The sequence below is a fragment of the Serinus canaria genome, chromosome 2 (assembly GCF_022539315.1).
Source record: "Serinus canaria isolate serCan28SL12 chromosome 2, serCan2020, whole genome shotgun sequence".
NCBI classification, from domain to species: Eukaryota; Metazoa; Chordata; class Aves; order Passeriformes; family Fringillidae; genus Serinus; species Serinus canaria.
Window position 1 is genome coordinate 134,273,658 of NC_066315.1, and position 24,396 is coordinate 134,298,053.

The 24,396-nt window shown below is 41.0% G+C and overlaps 1 protein-coding gene across 1 annotated transcript in view; it reads right to left on the reverse strand.

The window, feature by feature from the left end:
• SYBU (syntabulin) overlaps positions 1 to 24,188 on the reverse strand; it is a 40,315-nt gene extending 16,127 nt beyond the window's left edge. Inside the window, exons 1-3 of the mRNA XM_030236692.2 lie at positions 24,089 to 24,188; positions 23,724 to 23,910; positions 10,394 to 10,591 (exon numbers count right to left, since the gene is read on the reverse strand). Coding sequence (XP_030092552.1) covers positions 10,394 to 10,591; positions 23,724 to 23,910; positions 24,089 to 24,115 — 412 coding nt within the window. The 5' untranslated portion in view covers positions 24,116 to 24,188. The remainder of the gene's footprint in view (positions 1 to 10,393; positions 10,592 to 23,723; positions 23,911 to 24,088) is intronic.
• Positions 24,189 to 24,396: the final 208 nt, after the last annotated feature.

Below are 24,396 nucleotides of genomic sequence, written 5' to 3' on the forward strand. Positions count from 1 at the left end.
ATAAATACAGATATATAAACAGAAAGAATGTATTAACTTAAACACTCAATACTGCTCAAAAGTATTTGAAATAATAACTCTGAGGGAAACAAATCTTTTAGGTAGTAATTTTGTCACCAAAAAAACAAGATTGGAGAACACTGATCTTTAAGTCAAACTGATCTTTAAATCTTGATATTTAAGTCAAACATGGCCAGAAAAATGTAAAATCAGATTTTTCTACTTTCTGTTTGAAGTGATGCTTTAATTATGAAAACTAATAAATGCCTTTCTTTTAAAAATGGGGTAAAACATAAAAATAAATCCCCCAAAATTCAAAATATTTTAGACTGAATAACGCCTTTGATCGGTTTGAAACAAAGATTTTCTTTAAATGTTTTGATTTGGCAGCAAACCCCAAATCAATTGTTTGCATAGCTCTGCTTTGAACATAGTAAGATGACAGACAAAAAAGCAATAGGGGATGAAAAAAAAACAGAAAAGGAAATAATCTATCAATTCCTGAGTAAACACTGCTCAGAAAACACTTTAAATCCCACGATTCTCATTAAAAAAGCATTAATAACCTGGAGAAATTCCAAAAAAGGTCAACAATAATGATAACAGCTTGACAGGGTACTGTTTATGAAGGGAGATTAAGTGAATGCAATTTGTTTATTCTAAAATAAAAATGCATACTGACAACACAGTTTATCATGGGAGGGGGAATACAGCTGGAAAACTCAAAAGAAAACTATCTAACAGCAGCACAGGGTTCTGGCTGTGATGCATGTTATTTCATGAAAAATTACTTGAAATAAAAACTCATGGTGAGTGGGAGTTGTGCATAGTAAAATGTATCTGGAGTAGGTTCAGAGTACTTTAACCAGGGAAAGTTAAGAAGCTATTTTAAACATTGGCATAAATAATACAGATTGTAATTTAAAAGCAGAGGACAAAAAAAAAATTCCTAAGGGAAGATTCATAATGGACTCTTTCTCATGCACAGTATTTCATTCTGTGAAGTGGGCCAAAACCCACAGAAAGCAAACACAAGCCACAGAAAACTCATTGCAGTAAATACACAAATTTCAAGGCATGTTCTATGTTGATCTAATTTTAAAACAAGTACTTAAGAGTGTGCAGCATGTTTCTCCTTTTTGGCTCAAATTCTGCTCTGGATTAGCAGAGGAGAAAAAAAACCCAAACAAACCTGCCCGAATATACAAAAAGAATTTTATTGTTTGTACTAAAGATCACAGCTATTGCCATCTTCAATAATACCTCTAAACCCCAGGGCCCTTCTTATGCCAGGCCCTCAGCTGCCTTTTCCTGATGCAGGAGCACGTCCCTGCAAGCCCCAGGAGACCTTAATTCCTATCAAAAGGCATTTGGGTCTAAAAGATGTATGGTGTGGCAGGGATGTCATCCTGTGCAGAAGCCCCACACCCAGGTCCCCTCCTCCCTGTGACCTGCTGTCACAGCAGTGGCTCTCTGGACCAAGGGAGAGGCCCTCTCTGGAGATCGCGGGCATCCTCGGGCCACGATCTGCCTGTGACAGTGCTGTCCCACTTTCTGTGTGTCTGGAGCAGCAGCAGCACAATTAATGGGCCAGGGAGAGAGAGACAAAGGAGTCACCGTGGGCCTGCTGGGAGCTCAGCTCCGATCCCCCAGGAGAAGAGGAACTGAATGGAAGCGGAGCAGCTTCCCTGGGAGCAGCCGGCCCGCACGCCCTCAGCCTGCCCGGCCGCTCTGCATCAGGGCGCTCCTCTGCTTTGGGCTAAGTCCATACCCCAAAAGGCACACAAAGACATCTAAGTTTCTTTTCCATTTACTCCACTAAGCAACAAGGACATCCTTTTATTTATTTATTGATTGATTGTAAGGAAGGAGGTATGTAACTGCAGTGTTTGGCCAAGGCCCTGACCTGCAGGAGGCCTGTGCCACCAGCTCGGAGCTGGGCAGGTCACTGTGGAGAACAGGTGGGACTCAGGCTTTCAGCTTTTACTTGCCAATTTCTCCTTTACAACTTGCTGGCTTCGTTTTGGGATCTTCCATTTTTGCTGTGACACCTGGGACCTTGCTGCAGCCTAAGAGTCTTCTGAACAAAGAAATATATTTTGAGAGGCCATGGCTACCCACTAATTGCCTATGTCTCTAGTAAGCAACATCTAAAATAATGGTTTAGAAAGGGCTGGATTATAAAATTTGTGACACAGAATTAAAAGAAGGTTTTTCTATGCCACTTTAACAGGAATTTGTAGATCTGCGTTAAATCCTATGAAATGCTTTGAAGCTGAAGCACTACTTGTTGTTTCTATTTTGATTATTCATGTTTATAAGAAATGTTTGAGTATTTGAACATGTTCTTCCTCAGAAATTCAAGCAAATTTGTTTAAATTACAAGTTTAAATCTAAAATACATATAAATCTAAACTAAAACCCTACTGCTATGCTAATAATTTTTACCTACCTTTCTAAATATCTATTGCTTAAAATATTTAGATCCTCATTATATTCAAGTATTATTTTTCAGAAGCTATAGAGCACTTATTTCACTTCAGTGTATTTAGTTAGCTTTAGGAATCTAGTTTAGTCCTAAAAATATTTAATTTCTGTGAATCCATAAAGCAAAATGGGATTCAGAATCTCCCCTTGTAATGCTAGATAGTTTGGGCAGCAGTCTTCACAAAATGGACAAATGGAGAGTGCCTAAGCTTATCAGGGATGAATGGAAGAGGAAAAAGCATCTAATTAGAGCTACTTGAAGGTCCATGTGTGCTCTTCAAGCACAAACCTTCTTCCTCAACTGAATGCCTAAGAAGTTCCCTTTCCATTAAAAAAAGAAAGAAGCCAAAAAAGAGAAAGAAAAGCCACAGAGACTGTGGTTGACTTCAATAAGAGCCAACAGCAGAGGTGTCAGAGGCCTGATGAGGACACAGGAGAGGCAGGCAGGATTCCTCTGACTAAACGTTGAAGTCTTCCATGTCTGAGCCAACCTCAGTCCCATTCTCAGTCAGTATAACAGGTGAATCCTCAACTAAATGCTTTAATATTTGGTCAGAAAGATCACATACCAAATACACTGGATTCATTTTTTCTACCTCCTTTAAAACAAAATAGGACCTTAGTGCACTCACGCAGGCAAATATAATTAATCCCTACACTACAGATTGGGAATTGAGGTCAGATAAATTAGGGGCCATCTCTGCTCTGTTCATCTGGGATGAAGACCATGAATTCACATGTCCCTCACCTCCAAAACAGCTCCCGTAACCCCTAGAAAGGAAATGGCAGGTTCACCTGTTAAAGCTGTTTTGTGTCCCTTGAGCAGTGGAACCAGTCACTAGGAGCAGAGACAGTCCGACCCCATGTGCTACTGAAGGTTGTCTAAGGAGACAGTTAGAGCCCAGTTTCACTTCCTCTGAATCACAAAAGGTGAGGGATTTATGCCAGACAGAGGAGCTCCAACCAGCAGGATCTACTGGCTGTGCTGGGTCTAGAACTAGAAGGAAATATTCAAAGGGGCCATAAGAATCTGGATATCCCGGCGTTTGTTGGTGGGGGCTGGGCTTTGCAAATGCCAGACCCTCAGCAGTATCACCCCCACCACCATCCCCCAAACCTCGCAGGCTGGCCACCTTCCAGCCCTTACTGACTGCTACAACCACCAAACTTCTGCAGGGTGATGTCCCTCTGGGCACAACTCTGCAGCACAGGCTCTGAGGATGGCATGGGCTGGTACCCAGACATGGTGTCCTCACTCCTGGGGGGTGAGATGTGCATGTGCATCCCCCCAGAGCACACCTTGCTCCTCTGGGACCCATGGAATGGAGGCCTTAGTAACTGCCTGTGCTGGCAAGTGAGGCAAGCAAATCTGCACTGCTCCATAGCAACAGGCATGAAATCAAAGCAGTAAAATATGCAGGAGGACTCAGCACACAGAATTACTATCCAGAAACAATTTTTTTATTTAGAAAATCAGCAGTAGCTATTTTGCAGCTATTTTGTGTGGCAAAATGACAGGTGAGGGGAAAGAAGAAAAGCAAAAGTAACTGAGGAAAATGAATAGGGTCAAAAACTGCCTCAACTGTATTTGTTAGATTCTGTATTAGAAAAGGTCTCAGGAACTTCAGTGTCACAAATGAAATTATGAAATACACATAGTAGAAAAGGAGAAGAGTGTGATGGAAATGGTACAGGAAACAAATGATGCATACTGTTGGATTTGAATGTCAGGATGGTTATAATGGCTGCTATCAGATGTGGGATAGAAGGGAAGCATTCAAAGCATGTGCTTACATCTGGGAAAGATGCTTCCTCCCTTTTTATTGCCAAGGTGATGTTTTAAAAAACAGATCAAAAGCCTTCCAGAAACACAAGTACTTAACCACTGTGTATCTGCTCTTTGCCAAATATCAAGTGACTTAAAGATATAATGCTCAAGTTAAAGCCCTCCTTATCTGGTTTAAGTTACTCAGGGAACCTGGTCTTTCGCTCTTCCTCTTTTCATTTGCAACCTCCTCTGTACTTGTCAGAGAATCCATGCTCTACACTTATCAATAAACACTGTCAGATCAAGAGACTCCTTGTTATTAATTCAAGTAATTTAAGGGAAGAACTAATGGTCACAGGCAAGACATTCCATCATTTGGTATCAACTCAATTCACTTGGCCAATCTTCAGAACCTTTTTTTGTTCTATGACCAATTATTTAAAGTACACTGAATCTGGAGTAGCCCATTTCCTAATTTCAGCATTCTTATGCTAGTGACACCAGCCACATCTAAGTAATTGAATATTACTAGGAATGGAAGCATGAGTTTCCCAATTTCACCACTCAGGCATGGTTATCACTGGTTGCAGATTGGGAACATGGTGTTCACTGATTGAACACTGCATCTGTAACCGGGTTAAATGTTCTTTGCCATACCCTTGTTCTAAATTATCCCTCTCGGAAGAAAAGCTGCAGTCTTGGAATGTGGGTTATGAGGTGCTGTTAAGTAAGTTACAGCAAAAAGACAGACACCAGTCTTCTAACTGCTCTTACCTTTGTGGGATGGAATGAAGAATGCCCATTTGTTTTAAGGAGTCAAGGCATTTTTCTATCTCCAGAGGTTTTCCATTGGTTTTGGTGTGGGTTTTTTTCAAACAACCACACAGTGTGACTTTGTGTTAGAATACACAGTACACCATCAGCATTTTAAGAAGTGTTTCAACATAATAGGTAGATGTCCTAGCCAGTAGTTAAAAAGATTCATGAATTTCCTTGTGTGCCATAGGAATTGTTCAAGTTAGCACATTCTGTAACTTGTTTTTTGTATTCTGTACTGCTGCTCCTGAATAACAGGGACAACAGATCTATTATTTTCCAACTGCTTACAGAAATTTGGTACAGAGAATAAAGAAAAGTCATGCAAATACCAGATACAATGTTCTTGGATAAATGTGCTGGTACAACATATCTTTCTAATGTTTCATCAAACTTTCCAAGATAAAACAAAGTCCTATCATTGCAAAATTATGCACTCACAAGGAAGTTCTTGACAGTGAAACAGATTTCCAGAATTACCTGTAAGACAATCCTCTCACAGAACTTACACACCAACTCATGTCTTTCAAGTGAAGCACATCCACACACATACATCAGAGTCAGTCACTGCTATTCCCTACACTGTCAGACTGAAATGAGGAAATGAGTTGACAAAAGACCTGTAAAACAATACAGACAGATGTCAGGACTATAACTACATCAAAATAATGTTTTGTTTTTAAAATAACCGAAGTGACTGCCTTTAGAATACAGGTTTGGAAGTAAAGTAGCAATATGGATTAATTTATTTGCTAATTGTATACTAATGGATTAACTAGTCAGTAGTCCTTGCTTTCACAGGGGACTCCCAGAAATAAGTTCTTGGACATTTAGCGTCCTAGGAATCCAATCCTCACACACCAGACAATTAAAAAAAGAATAAAGAAATCCCAAACTTCAGCAAAAGCATTATGTTTTAACAGCTAGACATTGTTAACACGTAAAACATGTTTTGCAGCTAACACATGCATTTCTTCTCTGATCTGTTTGGCTTATTTAAGTTCTAGTCTTAATATTTCCAGTTGCCTAGGGTAATTTTCCTTGCTTCCTTTTTGATCACTATCAGCTCCAACACTGACTAAAAAAGCACCTGCACCTATTGAATACTCACAACCAAGTAAGGGCAATACATTCTGCTCCACCTGTCTCTTCTAAAACTCCTAACTGTCCTAAAGCCTTCCAAGATTAATCCTTTCAGACTGGGACACCCTATCCCAAGGGTCTTTTATGGTGGCTTAATAAATTCACCAGGAAAAAGTAGTCTTGTATGTTGAATACAAGACTATTTACTTTGCCTTGTATTTACTATTTGATAAATAACGGTTTTAGCTGAATAGTGATTGTTAAAATATGATTTTTTTTCAATATTCCTTCTTTTTTATCAACTTAAGTGGCTAAGCAAGGGCAGAAAAAACACAAATTGTGGCTTGCAACTACATAACTATAGATCTGGCTGATGCACTATTTAAAGGACACAAAAAAGTCCAGCAACACAGGATTAGAAAATTGCTGGGAGGTAAAAGGGACCTTCCTTTTGAAGCCACCCAGCCCAATTCCCCACTCAAGCAAGTCTAGCTGGAACAGGCTGTCCAGGACCATATCCAGTTGAGTTCTGACTACATCCATGGATGGAGACTCCACAGCTTCTCCAAGCAATGTGTGCAATTTCTGACCACAGAAAAAAAAAGTGTTTTCTCGTGTCCAGATGGAATGCCATGTTTTTCAATTTGTGCTGATTGCCTATTGTCCAACAAATGTAGGTGCTCTGTGTGGTGGAAGCCTCTGAGATTCTCCTGTTAATCTGAACAGAAAAAAATTGTAATGTCCAAACTCCCAGGGATGACCCTTCTTGAAATATAATCCATAGCAGTTCAATGACACTGAAATCCAAAATATTGCTATTTTAGCCAGATTCAGTAATAAATGGCCAGATGTTTTGTTAGCAGTGAAAAAACCAAACCCTTTTTGCATAGTCCTCTGCTACCTGGAATATTTATTATTGTACCAAGATGTGAATGACATTCAGCCAGTCCTTATAAGGTTTGGGAGCTCACCCTAACTGGGGCTCACCTAGGCCTCCTTTTGTGGCACAGTGTTTACACATCTATTCTGCAGGATTCTGAACGTGCTAAAAGCTCTGGGACAGCCTTAATGTTGTTTTCTTAGATCTTAATAATTTCATGTGAAACTTCAGCAATTCCATGGCTTCTAAGAAACAGCAAACAGCTCAAAGAGCAAACATTCAGAAAATTGTCTCAAGTGTGCCTGTAACACCAAAAGCAAGAAGACCTGAACTTTACAGAAATGCTGAACACAGCTGATCAGGTGCCCCTCTCAAATTCTGATGCTCACAGAGATTTAAATACATGTCTGTGTTAGTTTAAACATGCAAGACTTTTAAAAGTTATTGCCACAACTTCTGCTAAAGATTCTTTTCTTTATCCATGTCTTTGAAAGAGGCAGATTGTGAATCCTTTCACTAAGTGTTCTAATGGATATCAAAAAAGCAGATGAGAAAGACTGTCAAAGGAAGCAAAACAATTCCCACAGCTCTCAACAGGATGTGAACATAAACTACAGGAATTCAGGAGGGATCTTTCTAGGAGGACTACACAAGAATGTGAGCATGCAGAAGTGCTTATGGTTCTGTTTATTCAATTACAAAAAGTGTAGGATTCAGTACAGCATCTTGATACAAAACTATGGCTAACATTAATTAAGTCTTTTTGTGCCTTTCTGTGAGGACATTTTCTGCAACACATTTTGTATTACTTTTAATATTATGTAAATGAATCACATCTAAAAGAAGGACCAACTTCTAAAATCCAGAAATTAAAAGGCTTGTGGCTATCTCTGAGAGTGGATGCTCTATTATTTTCCGTAATGTTCCTGTTCTCTCCATCCCTCCCTGGAAAAACAGGCACAGGTTTTAAGCCAAATTCACTTCTACACTGCTGTGATTCGGATTTAATGCACAATATAAACCATTTCCATCTCTCTCAAATGAATAATTTCTCCATTATTATAAATATTTTATAGGTTTAGCAAGAGCACTTCAGGATTATGTATGGTTCTCTATGCAAACTACATAAAATATGAATGATAGCCTAATCTATTTTGTTAATACTTCAAGAGGTGAAGATGGCTTAGACTCATATAACAAGGCCTTAGGCTGTTTGAGAGGAAAAAAAGGCTATGTGAATTTTGCATTTTGAAGTACAGAAAAGAAAGATGATGTGATGTTACTAGAGAAGCAGAAAAGTATCAGAGCATGGGAACCACCCAAAAACATCCCAGGGTTCATTCTCACTGCTATTCCTTTCTGACATTTCCTGACTTATCTAAATATTTGTGTGTTTCTTCTGAGATTCAGCATGTTCCAGGAAAACAATACTGGAAACAAACAAATTTCAGCAAAATGACAGGAATTTTGAAGGTCCACAGTGATGGATGTACTTGTGTAAAAAATGTAGTGCAGGACATGGTAAAAAACAGTAGCAGGCTAGATTTTTGTCTCTCATATGTGACTTCTGCTATGTGGTCATTGTCACAAGCCATTTCAGATTAATATGAAGTAGATATAATCTCTATAATCAAGAAGGGCTTTTGATAAAGAGAAAATGACACTCTATTTCTTTTACATATGACAAGGACATGTTACTGTTATTCTCCTTCATATCCCACTTCCCTTCTACTGATCCCTGGCTACTCTCTGTGTGTTTGCTACATGGTTATGCCTCCTCTTTGCACAATGGGTACATCTTCTTAACTGAGTTACCAGAAATTCATGTGCAAGTAGGTCATGAGGAAGAGATTGGGTCCACCTGAAGCTATGGAATGAGATAGCAATGGAAGAAAATCACATTAACCCCTGTGGCCAACACTGAGGAAAATGAACCGCAGCTCTTCCCTGGAATCTATGTCTGACATGTCCCACTTGTGTCAGCTCTCACACTATGACATGATTTTGAACAGCTTTTCACTAAAAAATTGTGAGATATTTGACAGGAGGAACTTAGAAGTGCTCTGTAAAACAGACCCGGTTGCTGAATATTGCAAAAGGCTAATAACTTCATAGTATAAGGCAATTAAGGTTTACAACCAGAAACAGTGAAATAATTTATTGAAAAAGATGCATAACTCTTCTCCATGAGTACAGGACTCTTCATTAGAAAAAAACTTTTGCATTAATTGTTCACATTTTGCTAAGCGACATTCATATTCACAAACAAAATGCTTGTGGTAACCACAGCTGAGGATTTGACTGTCATGTACCACATTCACTGCAAACCTTGTAAAAAATATTACCTATCACCCATTATGCACAGCAGTGGGAGTCTGGGAACACTCAAGTAACACAGTGCTATGAAATGAGCCAAAGAACTTGCAGAGATAGTGGTAAAACAGGTTTAATCAACCCTTCCAATGACCAAGCCAGTGAAGAGATTTTGCAACAGATTTTCCACTGTTTCTGGATTAAACATGGCACTGGCAAATCTGAGCTGGTTTTTCATGGAAGTATCTAAATTGCTTCCAGAGGTAAAATGACTCTGGATACAATATAGCCAGGAGGTACCTGAGCTCATAAACCACGTCAGTTCTGCAGCTGGCTATGTACAGGGCCAACTCTGTCTCCAAGATTAATTAAACAGCAGCACAAACATCCTGACCATTGTAATCAAGAGCTGCCTGTACATGAATCAAATGATATAAAATATTTTATACCAACTAACTAAAATTACAGGAACCAGTGGCACATCTGGGTATTTAGTCTTGGATGTGCAACAAGCAGGTGCTGATTTAGGTGGGAGTCTGAGTTGGTCCCTTAGCCCAAAGCACTGGGAGATACACTCTTGATTCAGCCATTGCAGCACAGGTCCAAATCTGTGCCACTCCCACACACAGGCTGCCTGTCAGACGTCTTGTATCCCCAGAGCTGTCAGAGCCTGGCAGCACAAAGTTTAGGCAGGATCTAACAATAAATTACAAGACTTTTTTCTTATTTTAAGCATCATGGGCACTGAAATATGTGTGTAATTGCTATGAAACAGAATAAAATAAATTTCAGCTATTTGATATCACCATCGAGCCTCATAAAAAAAGTGAAGATGTCAGTTGATATTATTTCCATGAAAAGGACAGTAACTATAGTGTTTTCATACCTTTCAGGTGGCTCCACAGAAAGAAGCCACCTATTTTATTTACTATCAGGCTTAGTGATATGACAGGTGGCACAACACAGGTGTCTATGTATGTAGACATCTGTAAATATACCAGTCAATTAGAAAATGTAATTAAGGAAATGAAAGGAATTGTACTCACCGGGCTTTACAAGGCTTGTCTTTGTCTCCTTCTTGTATCGAGCCAGCTGCGTATTCCCTTCACTCATTGACCCTGGACTGAATTTCTTCCTGGAAAAGTCTCCATCACTACCAGTGCAAAAACTGATTGGACTGTTTCCAGCATCAGAAGGAGTCTTAACTGGAGATACTGACTGGCTACTAGGACAGCCAGTGTCATCTGAAGAGAAAAGGGGGAAACATCAACATTTCTATTTAATAAGTATATGAAAGTTAGCAGAATAAAAGAAAGAGTGTTAGCAGAGTAAAAGAAAGACTGTTTGAACTACAACTCTTTACAGTAAGTGATATGTACAACCTTGGCTCTGAAACCTGGTGAGAAGCTATTTGTTTGATGCATTTTGTGAAGAAATCTTGAATACCTTATGGTGAGCTAAAAGGCAAATACTTGTACTCAGTCAGACAAAATACAAAATCAGGGGCTACATAATGAAAATTCCTATCTAAGATGGATTCCTTCAGCAAGGTTAGGGAATATTGCAACATGAAGTTACACGAGACACAAATGTTGTGTAGTGCACACTGGCTGCAGAGCAAGCATGGGCCACATGCCTTCAAGAAATGTTCCCATATCTAAACAACAAGACAACAACCTACAGCCCACGTGCACGAAGTCAGGAATTTCATGTAACTGGAATTAATACAGGTTCCTCAAAACTGTCTTTCATTTAGAAGCAACCACGATCACAGAACTCTTCCATTCTTGACAAGTGGCTGTTTTAGAAGAGAGTGGGTTATACACAGATTGCTTTTAAAGCTGAACTCCTCTGAGGGCACACCAGCACTCCAGGGCATGAACAGCCACCCTGGGAACAGACCCAGGATCCTGACCTCCAGGGATACAAACACTCCACCTTAACAACTGAATGCAAAGTAAGCAGCCTGACTTTGAATGAAATCCACATATCAAACTCCGACTTCATCTAATCATGTTCCATGTAATCTGGAGTAATTGCAGTTCCCCTAAAAGTCATGGTGGTTTAATTGATCCACAACAAAATCAAACACGCTACCCTGACTATCCTGGGGAAGTCTAATTCTTCTTTCCCAGGACAAAATGAAAGTTGCCATCTGAATCATTGCACTCTTCTCCTGATGCATTATCTTTAACTAACATGAAACCCAAAGAAGTACTGGCAACTGAGCCAAATAATTTACATGACTGTTTTGCACTTACCTCTTCCACCCTGTTCATGATGTAGGTCAAGAGTCATTTTGTACTGAGCTTTGCATGGGCATATTGATTTGAAAGTCAGTGCATGACTGCATGTTTATGAGACAGAAGGGACACCACATATCTAACACCTTTCTGCCTACCTCCCTTTAGCAGAACAGCTTTTGCTTTTTTAAATTATTGCTCCCCCAATACAGTAGAAAAACTTCTTTCATGTGATCTGGTTTTCCTTCATGCCTGGGCAGTTTTTCTATCCTCACTCATCTGTTCCAAGGTTCTGCTTCTCATTTTACCTGTCCCAAGCAAGGTACTCACAGCTGTTGACTGTCCAGAGCAAGCTGCATGTTTTAGGCTGCAGGACCAGCCAGCAGCCTGAGGTGTTGCATCCCAGGCCTGTGCAAAGTGCCAGGCATGATGCCAAGCCAAGGGGCAGCCTATCTTACTGCCAGAAACACCTCCCAATGCACAAAGGGCAGTAACAGTGCAAAGCACCTAATCCAGTTTAATCATCTTTAATTCTCTCAATCCAAATCAAGCTCAAAAGCATATCTTTTTGCCATCTTGCTGCTGCCTTCTGTAACTCAGAATTAGTTCCTAACAAAATAACAGAAAAGAGAGAACTGCTTATAGGCTGTATAGCCTGTCCCTACATTCATCCCGACTAATGCAGGATCGCTGCCCACAGGACTTTAGCTTACTTTTTATCCTTTCCATTGCCACCAACATCACAATATAACTCAACACAAAGAAGAGAGAAGGCAGCAATTTCCTCCCAGATCAGCATCTGTTTCTCCAACTCCAATTTGGAGTCTCTTCTGCAGGCTGGGTGAATAGTGAATATTACCTGCAGGACAGTGGATCAGAACCACTTAGTGAGCTCCTGAATTGCATTTAAGCAGCTGCTTGAGCTGTGTCCAAAGCATCCTCTCTTCAGAAGCACACAAACATTTATAGTCAAGTATATTCAGAAATAAGTGACAGCTTGTTCAGTTTGTTGTTAATTATGACTTTTCCACGTAGATGTTTCTTTATGTGGCATTAGTTGCCAAACTTTCTGTTAGAACAAAAACCTCCTCAAAAGAAAAAAACAAAACCCAAGCAAAGTCCCCTTCCAAAACCTTCCACCCAAACCCACAAGAAACTATCTGCCTCATCTCTGCACCAATAGAGTTACTGCAATACCTGCACAGGTTCTGCAGACCTCACGTATCGCTTTTATATGGGAGAATTTATGTAGAAGTAACTCCAAAAGCTATAGAGATGCACCCTGGACAGGAGCTGATAAAACTTTACACAATGAAAGAACTAAACTACAGTTTTAAAAATTGGGGTTCTAAAACCCTCAAATATGCAAAACTAACTACAATTAGGAAAAAGGTAGCTAAAGAATACATACTAAAATAGCACAAAAATGTTTCATTTACCACCCCCCAACATTGCCTGTGATATCACACTGGTGACACTGTACCATCAGATTATGCCATATCTACACATCCTTGTTTTACTGTTAAGAACTTCAGCTTTCAGTGCAACAGGGCATTTCTAAAAAGAACCAATAAGCCTGGCACAAAGAAGAACAGCTCTTCTCTACTCATACCCCTTGTAACCCTTAGCTACACTAATAATAATAATAACCAGGCAAGCACTCCCACTCCAGCTACAGTAAAAGAAGGATTTTATTGCATTCCCTCTCCTGTGATAGTTTATTTTTTTATGTTATGTAAAAATACTAGTTCTACTACTATTATCCAGAAACATGAGCAAAATTATAAATGTTCCAGAACTAGGGTAAGCTGTAGAGAGAGATTTTTCTGTGTCAGCCTTTTGAATAATCAAAATATTTGCTACCACAGAATGGAAGAGCTGCGTATGAAATACTGGTGCAAGCAAAGCTCTGTTGTGCATTGGGGGGATCCACCTGACCCACAGCTCACCCTCCTGACACAGGGAAAAGTCCTAGTGAAGAGTGAGATGCTCTCTAGCTGCTTAGTGCCAGCCAGCTGCCTGCCTACCTCCATCTTTCCTGCTATTGAAACCTTACCAGGCTATTGATTTGTATTTAATACTCTAGGTGAACTGCCCACAGGAGAGCAGCAGACCTCCCTGTGGACCCTGGGGAGGTGATCCCCCCCTCCATTTCCACACAGCCTGACCACCCTCCCTGCTCACTGCTGCAGCCACCCCTCTGCTCCTCACCTGCCAGCAGAACGTGACCGTGGCACTGTGTGTTCAGTGCTTCCCCCAGACCTGCAGGCTCCTCCTAAACCCTGCTGGAAACCCTGATGGAAGGAAGTGAAGACCTCTACCTGCCCAGAAATGGGCCAAGATAAGGAATCTCTCTCAAAAAAGCAGGAAAGGAGTAGATGAGCCCACAATGGGATTCACTTTCTGATATGATGTGCATCTAGTTTTCAGCAAGGTCAGTTAAGGATTCAACCCTGTAACTCAACAGGAGTTTTGCTCCAGTAAGGACTTCAGATCTTAGACTCCTCAAGAGCAGAGGCAGACCTTATTTACCTCCTCAGGCACATCAGCACCAGGAAGACAAAAAAAGAGAAAGCTGGTAAATAGCCTGTACTTCTGATCTTGCCTGAATTTACTTACACAAGAGGTAAAATCACATAAATTTATTTATACACAATTTCCATTGCTTTCTTTCACAGTGTCTTTTTTTCCCATAGGGGCCTCCTAGGAGCATTCTGGGAGCAGACTTTTCCTTTGAACATCAGCTGGATTTCATCACTTGAAATTCTGTGTCCAAGGCCTCTCCCAGATCAGACAGGCCTGCCAAATTTCAAAGCCAAGCAAGGGATAGAATCTCCTCAAACAAGCCATCAGAAAAGTTGCTCAGAGCACTCTGACATTTGCATGCCCTGACTAACCTTTAAACAGTAAAGTCAAAATATAAACAGCAGTATTAAAGATAATAATACTCTAAACAATTGTCAAAAATACTGTTCTTGTAGACTTTTAGGCTATATGTTAAGATGTGATGATTTTCTCAGCACAGATATCTTAGAAGGTTCACTAGGATATGGCTTGGAACACTCTTTAAAAAAATACTGCCTTTCCCAAAAGGCTTCAAGAAGCTTTGAATATGCAACCTCCTTATATAACACATGTAAATAATTAATGATGCTCTCACTGAGGAAGCACTGACTTCTTTTTACTTTCACTCCTAGCTGCCAGATCGAGTTAGGCACTCCTGTGATACTGAATGGTCCAGTTCCTGCCTGATCCCTATTTCACTGTCCAACATTTGTCTCCTCCTAAGAGTCCCCTGACCAGTGTACATAGTCTGAATTTCCACCAAGAAATGTGGATCCTGGAATTAAACTTGTGGCTCTAATGAAATTTTGAATGTTCAGGGTACCAAGACAAAAACAATTTCCTGATGGTTATGTTTGCATTCGTTCCAGGATCTGTTAGTCTGGGTAGCCACAGTTCTGCACTGCAAGCTGGCTATTGGCAGTGAGGGTACCACAAAAGGTAATTTTTCAGGGTAATCTCCCAGTCTGCTTGCCTGCCTCACGTTTTTTGACCCTCATTTTTTGAACTGTTTTGGTCTTTTCTCCATGGCTAGCCTTGTAGCACAGGGGGGGGTTATGCAATTATGAGAGCTGCTGACAGACACCAAGGGGAATGCAGCACCTACCTTCCACCTGAAAGTCTCTTTCTGCATTAAACAGAGAGAAAGAGGCTCCTCTGGAGGGTGAGTCAAGAGGACAGCCCCATTCAGGCTAAATCATCCCAGTACTCTGAGCCACTGCCTGCAGGGTCACAGCTCTCTCCTGGACCAACACAACCACTGCTCTCACCTGGGCAGCTGAACCAGTGAGTGTAAGGGCTCAGTGCCCAGGCAGAGAAAGCTGCTAATGGGAGAGTCACAGTGTCCTTCTGGAATAGCTGGAAACACAGTAAAAGCAGCAGATGAAACATCAGAGTGTAAAATTAGTAGTACACATAGAAAGGCAGAGGTAGGAACACATTCACATTCACATCAGCAGGGCCCCAACAGGTATAAATCCTACCTCATACCTCTGGAGGCACCCTCACCTTTCCAGCAACCACTGAGGGAGCACAGCCTAAGGTAAGAAGAAGGAATATTCTCCTCAGCTCCTGATTGTACTAAAACCTTTCATTTTTACTGAGGCCATTCCAGTATGTGGTTGTATGTACTCTGTAAGTTTAATAATTTGCTAGTAGCAATTTGTGGCTTACAAAATCACACAGACTTTAGAAAAATATATTTAACAACTTCACTAAAGGTAGAATCCTAAAAACACTGTTAGTTTTGGTCCTTCTGATCAATTGAAAAGTAGTTTCTTAGCTATTCTGAAGACCTGTTTGGCTTGGTATTTAAGAAGAATTCTCAGAATATGACGTACTTGTGAGCCAAGTCTCTTACCAAAAGTCAAGCATAGTAAAGCAGAGCTGGAGCACAAGGACAACTACAGCAGTGTCAGGAAGAGACAGGAGGCCTACTTATGCAAAATCCTGCCATGCAAATAATTTCCACTTTTAATCTCGGTGTCTCTGAGGGCAAAACTTGAATTAACTATGCTCCATTTTGCTTGTGAACAAAGGTTGGCTAGCAGCTCCACCACTCCCTGAGGTCATCTACAAAGGCTGTGCAAACTCCCGTCCTTGAAGGGTTTCTAGACTCTGACAGACAAATACATGACTGCTGGGATGTGCTGGGAACAGTCCAGCTTCAAAAAAGAGGCTGGATGAAATGTTCTCTACAGGTCCCAACAACCTACATGCTTTTCTTTTTGTCAGATATTCTACATCTAGAAAACACCCTGCTATTCACAGTCCATTTTTCAAGCTAGAACTTTTGACTTTAGTGTTCTAGTCATAAAACCTAACCCAGCAAAATCACAACTAAACATCTTCAACTGGCAGCTGAAGATCATCAGTGCACAGGCAACTTCTATCCCTGTTGCTCACCAGCCCCTTTGAGCTGGCTTCTGTCACACCCACAGGCTGCCCACTATCTGCTTAAAATTTAGTATGAGAGCTGCTCACTGAATTTGGTAAGAGGCCCTCTCTGCTCATTCACAGCATGGCAGGAACACTGACAGGCTGAGATTATACAGCAGAGGAAGAGAGGAAGGTGAAAAAAGATGGACTGACCTGCTCCTAAGCTTGGGCATCTTTTGCAATGCAGGATTTCACATAAACATGTCTTTAAAGCAATCTGCTCTTGATGTCTGACTGTGCAAGTTTTAAGTCATACTGAATTAGCTAATTTTAATTGATTTTGGCAGCATATCTACTAAGGTTCCTTCTACTTGAACATTTCACTAACAAACAAGACTGACATAAGCTCTGTCAAAACACAGAAAAGAAAGAGGACTATATAATTGTGGTTTACTGGCTTTGTCAGTACATTTTACTGGCTTTACAGTACATTTTACATTTATAGCCCTACTAATGGTGTATTACAGAAGAGAAGCATAAGGGCTGACTAGTAAAAATATCAATAAAAATAGTACTGTCACTAGGAGAGCTGTGGTCAGGAATAGCACAGCTCCCTGAGTTTCATTTTCAAATCACAGAAAACATCTGGATAAGGGGTTCAAGGTCATAAAGGACTGAAAAATCTATTTGAAAATTTTATAGAAGTTTTTAAACTAAATGTATTGGCAGGAAAAAATCTAATAAAAAAAAGACAAAGAAGAGTTGCTTCTGTTTGGAATGGGTTTAAGCAATTTAGTAGACCTCTTTAATCTTTTCTGAGGACAACAGCTGGAAGTGGAACCACTGCTGCTACCTCTGGTGGCAAAGCATTGATTACATCCACTGTAAGAAATACTATGCATTTAATATATGAAATATATGTGTATATATAGTTGGGTTTCTGTGGGGTTTTGTGTGGTTTAGTCTGTTATGCAGCAAAGAAAGAAATTAGAAATATTCTTTCCAGTTTTGAAGGCACCATTTTGGGAAATAAAAATCTTCAATAAACCACAAAGAATTTTGTACCTATTCCTCAAATGGTGCAACGTGTTATACTCATTTGGTCTCATTTAGCTCTGCCTCCATGGCTAACAGGATATAACTGTGACCCTCACAGCTTCAACATCACCTCATAAGGTTGCTTTGCTTACCTTCTCATGGAAGGAAATAATATATATGCTATCCATTGTTGTTTTATGTTTATTTTTATTTTCTCTTTTCTTTTAACTATCCTCAAGCCTTAGCAGCACCACAGAATCTAGTCATATACACTTCAAAACACGGTTTGAAAATTTCATGGATAGATACTAATCCTATAAATGTAGGGCTAAAATGTGTAATGTTGAATTTCTCTTAAAACATCAAAATTCTCTTTTAACAAAAAGCAAATCGAAGACCTCTGATTCAAGTTCATTTCTGCTACAAGTTGTTATTTTCTTCAGAGTGCATGACAATATTCAACTTAACAGAAAGTTGCATGAAAAGCATTGTAAAAAGAAAATATTGGATTATGCATTTGTGGTGAAGAAAATACCAGGTAGTGTTTAGAATTCAGCCCATAGTACACAACCAGCTACAACTAAAAGGGCAGTAAAAGGCTTAGGGGCAGTAGAAAGGGTGACTGTTCTCAGGACACCATGCAAAATGTTCCAGGGAGAATGGGAACTGTCCTACTGACCCCAGGAGGCTCTGGGTTGGGTTTTAAAGGTTCACAGTACTGATAGACACATAAAAAGGTGACAAAAAACATCCAAAAGGTCAAATATTTTGGCTTCCAGATGTTGTTGCGTGGCAAAAAGAACAAAAGGATTGTTACTTAGTCGGGGGAATAAATACTGAAGTTGAAAGGGAAGCAGGGAAAGGCCGAAAACTGGGGAACAAGCAGACTTGCTCTTTAGTACCTAGGCACTGTTCTTATTTCCAGGTTTGGAACAGATCTGTGCCACAGAGACAGAACTGGTGGCTCACACTATGAGCCAGTAATAAATTATTGCATGTAGGCTGGTCCAGCAGGAAATTCTCTAGGGAAGCAGCAGTGAGAAAAGGAAGCATGTCACCAGCGCCACTCTCATGAAAAAGGCCATATGTGTATTTTTGAAAACAGATTTTGTTTCAATGTTTTTGTAAATTAATATCACAGTCATCACTCAGCTGCCTTACAAAGTGCTGCAAATAAAAGTGCTAGAAAAGTCCTCCAGAAAGTCTGAAAAAAAGGCAAAATGAACTGTGGGAAAGCATAGCATAAAGTACTGCAGGAAAGAGAAACTAACTTTCAATATCACATATTTGAGAACTTTTAGGCATGTTTCTTTGAATCAGTAAATTAGAGAAAAAAAATCAAACACATAAACCAGTAAGAAGCAATTTAAAAGAAACAAGAAGAATGAGAGAGCTCACTGTTTCCATAGTAATACATACATATATACAAACAAATAGTAGAAGCAATTGCTTTCAGTAATTTAAACTAACTGTCTGGCCTCATTTGACCTGTTAAAATACAAAAAAAATATTTTCTGTATCTATTTCTATTCAGAAATATATATTTCAATACACATACTTATTTTGTGTAGTCTCCAAAGCTAGCTGCTTTATAATGCAAAGTGCTTCAATGCTCTAACAGAGAAATGATTTACTGGAGTGCAAGAAGGTACAGCTTTTTTCTTCAGTAACGGTTGCACAATCTCTTCTTCTTGTCTGTGGCAAGCAAAATGGGTTGTGCATTCACATGGACTTAATATGCCTGCCTAAAGCCTACAAGCTTTTTTGGACACACACTGTGAACTCAGCCTCAGCATCCACCAATAGCTCGGCCAACTGGCAAATAATCTCTCAAGGGCACAGGAGCAAGTGAGCAAGGAATGGCAACACTGAGATTCCTACTGCAGCACCCACACCCCAGGCTTACAGTGCAGCCGCTGTACGTGTGCACATTTATTGTGCCACAAAAACAAAGGACAAGATTTACATAAAATCTCAACCCCAGAAAAGAACAAGTTATCAAACGGGGATTGAATTTGAGTAAGTGTTGAACCAGATACTGAAATTTTAAAGAAAAAGCAAGAATGAAGCTTCAAAACTCCTATTTTTGAAGACTGTGTTGGAGGGAGTCACAGTCACTGATGTACAGAGAGGCTGGTTTTCAATAGCTTGCAGGACTATTCAGTCTAATTAAAAAGGTGATTTACAGGCAAGCCCAAGAAAAGAGGAACTGTTTGCTACAGCTATAAACCAAGTCCTCTGGCTCAAGAATTCTTTTGCTGAAGTAATTATTAAATATACAAGAGCTTCCTGCAAAGCTACATCTTGGGTACCAAAGCTTCACTGCATTCCCTGATGAAATTCTGGCAGTTGGCATCCTAAAAAAGGCTGAAAAAGAACTTGGGCAGTGTTGTAAAGGTACTGTGTAACAAGTCATCTTCATATAGAGAAACTGAAAAGCTGAGCTATTCAAAAAACAAAAGTAGAAAAGAAAGTATATCCCAGACTAAATTCCTTTTTAAAAGAAAAGCTGAATACACTTACTGAGCTTAGCACAGGATGACTTCAAACCAAGAACACCAAAACTAAGGACAGTGCTCTGCCCAAAGTATCATATTTCTTTCAAAGCAACCTCTAACTGGAATGACCAAAGGCCCAGCAGCTGCTCCTCCATGGATCCCTCAGCAGGAGGCTTGTTTGAGATGCTCTGGATCACATTCTCTGCACAACAGACAAGGTAAGGGCACGACGCCACCTGAAAGCCAAGTGTAACTCAGGAGAGAAACACGCTTGACACAGGCAAATGCTGAGTAGCAGGTGAGCCACACAAAGCTGCTGGCAAAGTGTTCTTCCATCCTTTGACATTGTATGAGCTCTGTGGCTAACATCCAAGCCAAAGAAGAGAAGTGCTCCCATATCAAATGACAACCAGGACCCCAGATGTTCTAAGGTTTTAAGAAAGGGCTGTGCATGGTGAATTCGGACACAAAAGCTCAGCCTGCCTACACAACATCCAGACAGCATCCACGTTCACTTGGCAGAAACAAAGAATATTAAAAACACATATAAAAGCATATTAAAATTTTGTCAGGAATATCCCAGATATGACTAACACTCTCAATGTGTTTCAAATGGACTTACAAAGCAAAACTGACATAAAGTCAACTGCAAATAATTGACCAACATGATCAAGTGAGGCTCTGATTCACTCAAACAAGACAAAGAAGGAGCTGATCATGCAAATTTAAACCTATCACAGCCAGAACTAACAACTTCTTCAAAAGAAACTAAGCATTACAAAAGCTGTCTCTTTTCTGTTGCCAAGAGATATTTTTGCTGTTACCACCGTGCTAGCAGCACTGCCATGGCTCCCAAGACCAACATTATTAATACCTACAAGATTTATCCTCATTTAAAATGAAGGAACTCCAAGCCTTCACTTAGGGACTGAGACCAGTGTGAGCACACAGGGAAAATGGACAAGATCAGAAGCTCTAGGGAATGAAGCAAAAAATACATATTTAATGGATGAGGGGAAAAGAGTAATTTCTATTGGGGTAAAAAAAAGTATATGGATCATTACTTGGAGTCAGTAATAATGGAAGAAAGTTAGAGAACAATCTGACAAGAGAAGGGTAAAGAGGAAATCAATTATTCCGGGGATCAATTCATACTATCTTCTGCTTATCAAAAACATTTTGGGGCTTAATGCTCAAAAGAAATTACAAAAGAGGCATTTATCCAAATGCTCACAAACTTTCCCACACTGCTACATTAATGTTCCCATGTGCTCTCGTCTTCCAAATGTACTACTTGCTAATTTAAAATAACCTTTTCTGGACATGCTACTTCTAAATTAAGGAGAAGCACCAGGAGAGGCAGGTTAGGGCTGTGGCCCCTCCACTCACCTCTCCACACATCTGTTCACCATCCCCACCCCAGAAACAGGAATTATCAGCCACCTGCTGCCCCTGGGGGATTTCACTCTAAATCAGACAAATGCTGATAAAGAAGGATCATAAGTGGAAAACAGGAAAGAGATGTCAGAGAACGAGGAAATCAAGTCAGTGACTGTTGCCATACCTTCATCACAGTGAAAAATCCATCAAACCTAGCAACAACTGAACCAGGGTCTAGGATGGAGGACAGAGCCTTGGATGATCCATGGCTGTGTAAGGTCTGAAGACTCAGAGCAGCAAACCACATAGCATGTACCTGTATGGGTGCTGCAGGCAGATTTAGGAACACAAAGTGCTCACATGGAGAAAAAAAATTCAAACTAAATCATTGCAGCATGCATGAAATAATAAAAGATAAAATAATAATAAAAGAGATGAGCGGTTGTGCTTAAGATGCAGGCTAAGAGACCGGCATTGCACGCTGCAGTACCTCTGGGAAAGGTGCCTTAAAACTGTCAAGCCATGAGATCAGACACACCCAGAATAAAAAAACGTGCTGCTGGGACTCAAGACAGCCTATACAGTGCAGTGGGACAGCAAGGGTGTATGACAGTGGCAGCTACTCGTTGAGTAGATCTGAAGAGCAGGGTACAAATGCAAAAGATGAAAAAAATGTCAGTGATCAAGATGAAAGGCTTGTCACCTCAGAACCAAAAAATCAGGACGAAAAGCAGCCATTTGGGAGAGATCATAAAAATAACATTTTTCTAGAAAGCTTCAAAAGATTTTATTTCTTTGGAACACGCAAACTCAAGCAGGTAAGGTGGAGGGATTAAAAAGGCATGGGAAAAAGACTTCAGCATTCTTACAATCCTATGATGTTTGTTTAACACTCTGCATTGTTCATTAAACAATAACCAAATAGATCATTCCACTGAGCCTGAATTGCAAAATCTGGCAGAGCTAGATGCAAACATGGATATTGTGTTTCTCATCTAAGAAAACTTGTACACTGTGTTCAATACACTGTTTTTTTCATGAAAGGAGTTTAAAAAAGTAATAGCAGTAATCTAATCCACTGTAGTGAAGACCAAGATAAATAAGAGCGTTCCTGTCTATTCCCAGGAACACGTCTGGTAATTGAAAAATACTTTATGAACTAAAAAAAAGGAAGATTAAGAAGTTGCTCTGATACTAACTATTGCAAAAAGACTTCTTATAATTCAGATTTTTAAACAGAGAATCCCAGAATCATAGAAAGATTTAGGTTGCAAAGACCTCTAAAGTCATTGAATCCAACCACTAACATAGCACTTCCAATTCCACCACTGAAAATGTTATGCTTTCCAAAAAATTGACTATTGAAAACAAACTTCTCCACACCAAAAATACCTTTTGAATTACCACAGGCATATAGAGTCCAAGGTGTTCATGATGTGACCCTCAATTCTGTTTTGTGTGTACATTAATGTAATTTACAGTGAAGAGTTTCACTGAATTTAAAAATTACTCACCACTAGTAGGCATCTGAGTCTTTCACTGCCAGTTGAGGCATTTAAATTGTGCTAATCTCTACACAGGGCAAATATTCAAAATAAAAAAAAATCTGTTTTCGAGTTGCCCCTCATGTGATATTTTGAAGAGCAAATGACATTTTTTGGTCTACAGTTGGAGAGTACTAATTTCTGATCAACCACGCATCCATTGCCCTCTCTGTAGAGAAGCCATCATGCCCAGCACATATCTGGCAACACACTCATCACGAGAAGCCTGAATTCTGGAATAAACAGAACTTATTTCAATATGACAGTGAAGACTTCACCCACACATTCTGTTCCAATTCATGGAAATCATTGTCAAGAAACCAAAAGGAACTGCAGTCTGACAGCAACTCTCCTGTTTTACCGACTTTTGATTTAAGGGCTTTTCAAAATGCCTTAATACCACGCTGCAGTTGTTAAGGCAAATATTTCTCTTTAAAGCAATGCTTCTGCCGCAATAAAACCGCCAACTTTTTTAGCAGTGGATAGCAGAACTCGGAATGGAAACATCTGGTGTCGCTTACGGACACATATTAAAAGAACAGATACTAGATTTCCCTGGAAAAATCAATGGTTGCCCTTCTTCATCGGTAAAACGGGTTGCTCATGCGGGCTCGATGGGAGCCCGACACACAGATGCTGCGGCTGGGATGACAGCGAAGCCTCGGGGCTGGCCGTGTGGGGCACACCGTGTTCCCCAGAGACCCCGAGGCCGGGGGGATCTCTCTGCGGTACCTGAGCAGAAGCTGTTGCTGCTGATAGTCCTGCCGGAGCCCACGGAGGAACTGGGCGGGTTGAATTCCCGGCTCTCCTCTTCCGAAAAGGGCGATTCGGAAGCGGGAGATACCTTCTGCTGCGGCCGAAGGACCAAGCGAGGGATGCGGCTGCGGGACACCTCCTTTTCCAGCTGCGTCCTCTGCTCCTGCTCGGCAAGGGACACCCCGTCAGGAACCTCTCGGATGTGCCCTCCTCCTTCCCTCATCGAGGCAGGGGCAGGCAAATCGCGTTTTGCCCCCGCCCTGGGGGGGCGGAGGGGCCGGGATTTGCCTGCCCCTGCTTCTCCTCGCTCCCCGTCGCGCCGTCCATCCCCGGCTCCTTACCTTGCTGCTCTCCCGCAGAGGCCCCATCGCTCCTCAATCACGGCGCAGCCGGGAACGGGCACCTGGCATGGGCGAGAGGGATGCGCTGAGCGGGGCTGCGCTGCCGCTGTCGCTGCCGCTGCGGCGCTGGGGGTGGCGTTGCCCGGCCCGGCCCCGCCGCCGCTCCCCGCCCCGACACGTGGTGCCGCCGCAGCGCCCGCGCCGCGCCCGCCCCCGGCCGCCGGCAGGTGCGGGGCTGGGGCGCGGCCCTGGGCCCGGCCAGCGCAGCCCCTGGGCACCGCTGGGGGGGCAGCTCCCGCCGGCCGAGC